Source organism: Diadema setosum, chromosome 20 (genome assembly GCF_964275005.1).
Source record: "Diadema setosum chromosome 20, eeDiaSeto1, whole genome shotgun sequence".
NCBI lineage: Eukaryota > Metazoa > Echinodermata > Echinoidea > Diadematoida > Diadematidae > Diadema > Diadema setosum.
Genome location: NC_092704.1, coordinates 4,136,095 through 4,138,668, shown reverse-complemented (window position 1 = coordinate 4,138,668; position 2,574 = coordinate 4,136,095). Strand labels below are relative to the sequence as shown.

At 44.4% G+C, this 2,574-nt stretch overlaps 1 protein-coding gene across 1 annotated transcript; it reads right to left on the bottom strand.

The window, feature by feature from the left end:
- Nucleotides 1–687: 687 nt before the first annotated feature.
- On the bottom strand, nt 688–2,010 carry LOC140244023 (D(2) dopamine receptor-like). Its single transcript, XM_072323677.1, has one exon. It carries the CDS (start codon nt 2,008–2,010, stop codon nt 688–690), a length of 1,323 nt encoding a protein of 440 aa, XP_072179778.1.
- Between the last annotated feature and the right edge of the window lie 564 nt (nt 2,011–2,574).

The window sequence follows — 2,574 nt, the reverse complement described above, 5'->3', positions numbered from 1 at the left end:
ACAGTGGGGGCAAGAGACATTACCCTTCTATAGAGGTCTAGAACTAGGTTTGGGATACACATTTTCGGAGAACAGTTAGAACATAAATAATTGATGAGACTAAAACTAGCAGACTGGCGTGCCATCTGACAGGAAGATTCCCAGTGTTTTACTATTTACGACTTTTTTTCCTTCTCCTTCATTTTTTCTCTATCTTTGCTTCATCGCAATCCAATAAGCCTGGTTCGAATAGAATATTGCTAAATGTGTCTACAAGCGACGGCTTATTGTCAACAGCATGAGGTAAAGCTTCAAGCGCATCTCAGACCACTCTGTTGGTCGTCATTGGAATCCTTCGTGAAAGGAGTCTGCTATGCCATCGCTTAAACCTATGAAATTTACATGGACTACAAACTTTAATCCTTATACCATACATTGTCCCTCTCTGGTTGGACTTAACATACGGTCAGTCCTGCACCTAGATGGTGACGATCGACGTGATCTAAAATGTCTAGCTAGTCTCTCTCTCTCATCTCTCCTTCCCTCTCTCTCTCTCTCTCTCTTGCATTCTGCAGTATTCTGGAATACTTAAAGAAGAGAAAGCTGTTTTCAAAGGCAATTGAAATACTTTCGATGTTTGACGTAAGCTTAGGATGTGAGCACCTTTTATTTCCAAATGAGGAGGCAATGATTACTACTTCCGTTCTTTCAGCACCACAAGCGACAGTTTTGAAGATATCGCGAAGGCTCTGGTATGTTCTTCAGATCACACTTAAGAATGCGGACGAATGTTTTCCCAAAGTGAGGATGTTTCAGGGCGTAAATGATAGGATTAAGGCAGGAGTTGCAAAGGAACAGCACGGCCATCCAAGGGATCACCAGCTCGCTGGCGGGTATCACGATGGCTACGGCCGCGGGCATCACGCACAAAGTGTAGACGCACACCACCATGAACAAGTTGAGCGTTATCCGAATTTGCTTTCTGTACACTCTCTTGATCTTCTCGCCAGCGATCCGTTCCAACGTCACAGCCTTCCTCCTGGGAGGGGACATTTTGGATATCCGCAAAGGACTCCCTGGTTTGTATTCCAATGTCTGGTGACAACTCGCAGGAAGGAATCGCTTGGTGTTAGGATGGGCTGGAAGAGAAGAATGAAGAGACGGAGGAGCTTGAAGAGATGACGTGGAAGGATGCTGGGTCAGGAGTTTGGAAGGAGGCAGTGCTGGAAATGATTCGTGTTTACGGTACGGCAGGGATGCAACAGAAATATCTTCTTCGGATACTGTGTAAGTGTTCATCTCTGACTGCACTATGGAAATAGACTTGGCAGATGCACACATTCGCCTCATCATGACGCGGCTGTTGCGTCGCGCGGTTCTGAGGATCAGCGAGTAGCAAACGACAATGATGATGAAGGCGGGAAACTGAACGAGCAGTCCCACCGTTAAACTGAGAGTGTCGGAATGCAAATTACCAGTGTCTTGTATGCACACCCTGTATTCATGCGAATAACCGAGAGAGCCAAACCCTACAGGCACGAGAACAACTATCAACACAATGGGGTATAACCAAGAAATGATGATCATAATCCCAAGGCTTTGTTTCTTGAAGACATTGGTTAGCGTCGAATGAGAGTTCAAGCTGCCGTGAATTATGTGATAGCGATTAATGGCAATGAGGGCCATAGTTACAACGCTGCAACCCAGCGTTGTCAGCGTGGCTGCAGCAACCAGCTGGCAAAGAACTGGAGGGATGTTACAGCTGTCCTGGCGGAGCAGGGTTGCTGTGTGAACAGGAAGAAGCAAGCATGTGAAGAGATCAGCGACAGCAAGGTTCACAACAAAAACGTTGGTAGTGTCCTGAAGTCTGCGTGATAGGGCTACTGCGAGAATGACGAGTGTGTTGCCGAAAATTCCAACTGAGAAGATGACGCATATTATTGTTGCCAAGGTAACCCTGATTGAGAAATCATCCAGAGGATATTTGGCAAGTCCTGTCGAGTCATTCGCATGACATTCATTTATTACCATATTGCCAAATATTCTTTCGATGAACGGTGTTAGATTTTGTCCAGATTCTGTTGACGATGGGAGAAGTGTGGATGAATTGTCGCTAAACAATGTATTTGCAATATCGTCCAATATTCCGGTATGCTCTGTAGACCCTTGAAACATCTTCCTCTGTGCTGAGATTCACTTGTGAGAAAGCGCCTTGTCACAGACCATTAGGTTTTCTTCCTGCAGCAGAAAAGCAGAAAAGCGATACAACGTTACTTCAGACCGGCCCGAAATAGTCTGCAACGTGTGCTGTATGGAATTAATTGATTGACATAATCACTGAATGTCAAAATGTGAATATACTTTTATATTATTCATGTGTGCTAAGACCAATAGGCTAATTGATGAGTGAAAGATTTGGTGCCCGTAATGCCAGCAAATGTAGACCTAGATATTCCAAGAATTGTCGATAATTGCGTCAAAGTTCTTTGCATACAACGATATTTAGCGTGGTTCGGTTTGACACAAGGGCATTCACAACCACGTTTGATTATTCTTTGGCTTAGTAACATTAAGAAATGTTTTTCGTTTGTTCTC

Bases quoted from the DNA above. Each gene is read 5' to 3' on its own strand.
- LOC140244023 (XM_072323677.1), bottom strand. From the start codon at position 2,010: ATGGTAATAAATGAATGTCATGCGAATGACTCGACAGGACTTGCCAAA.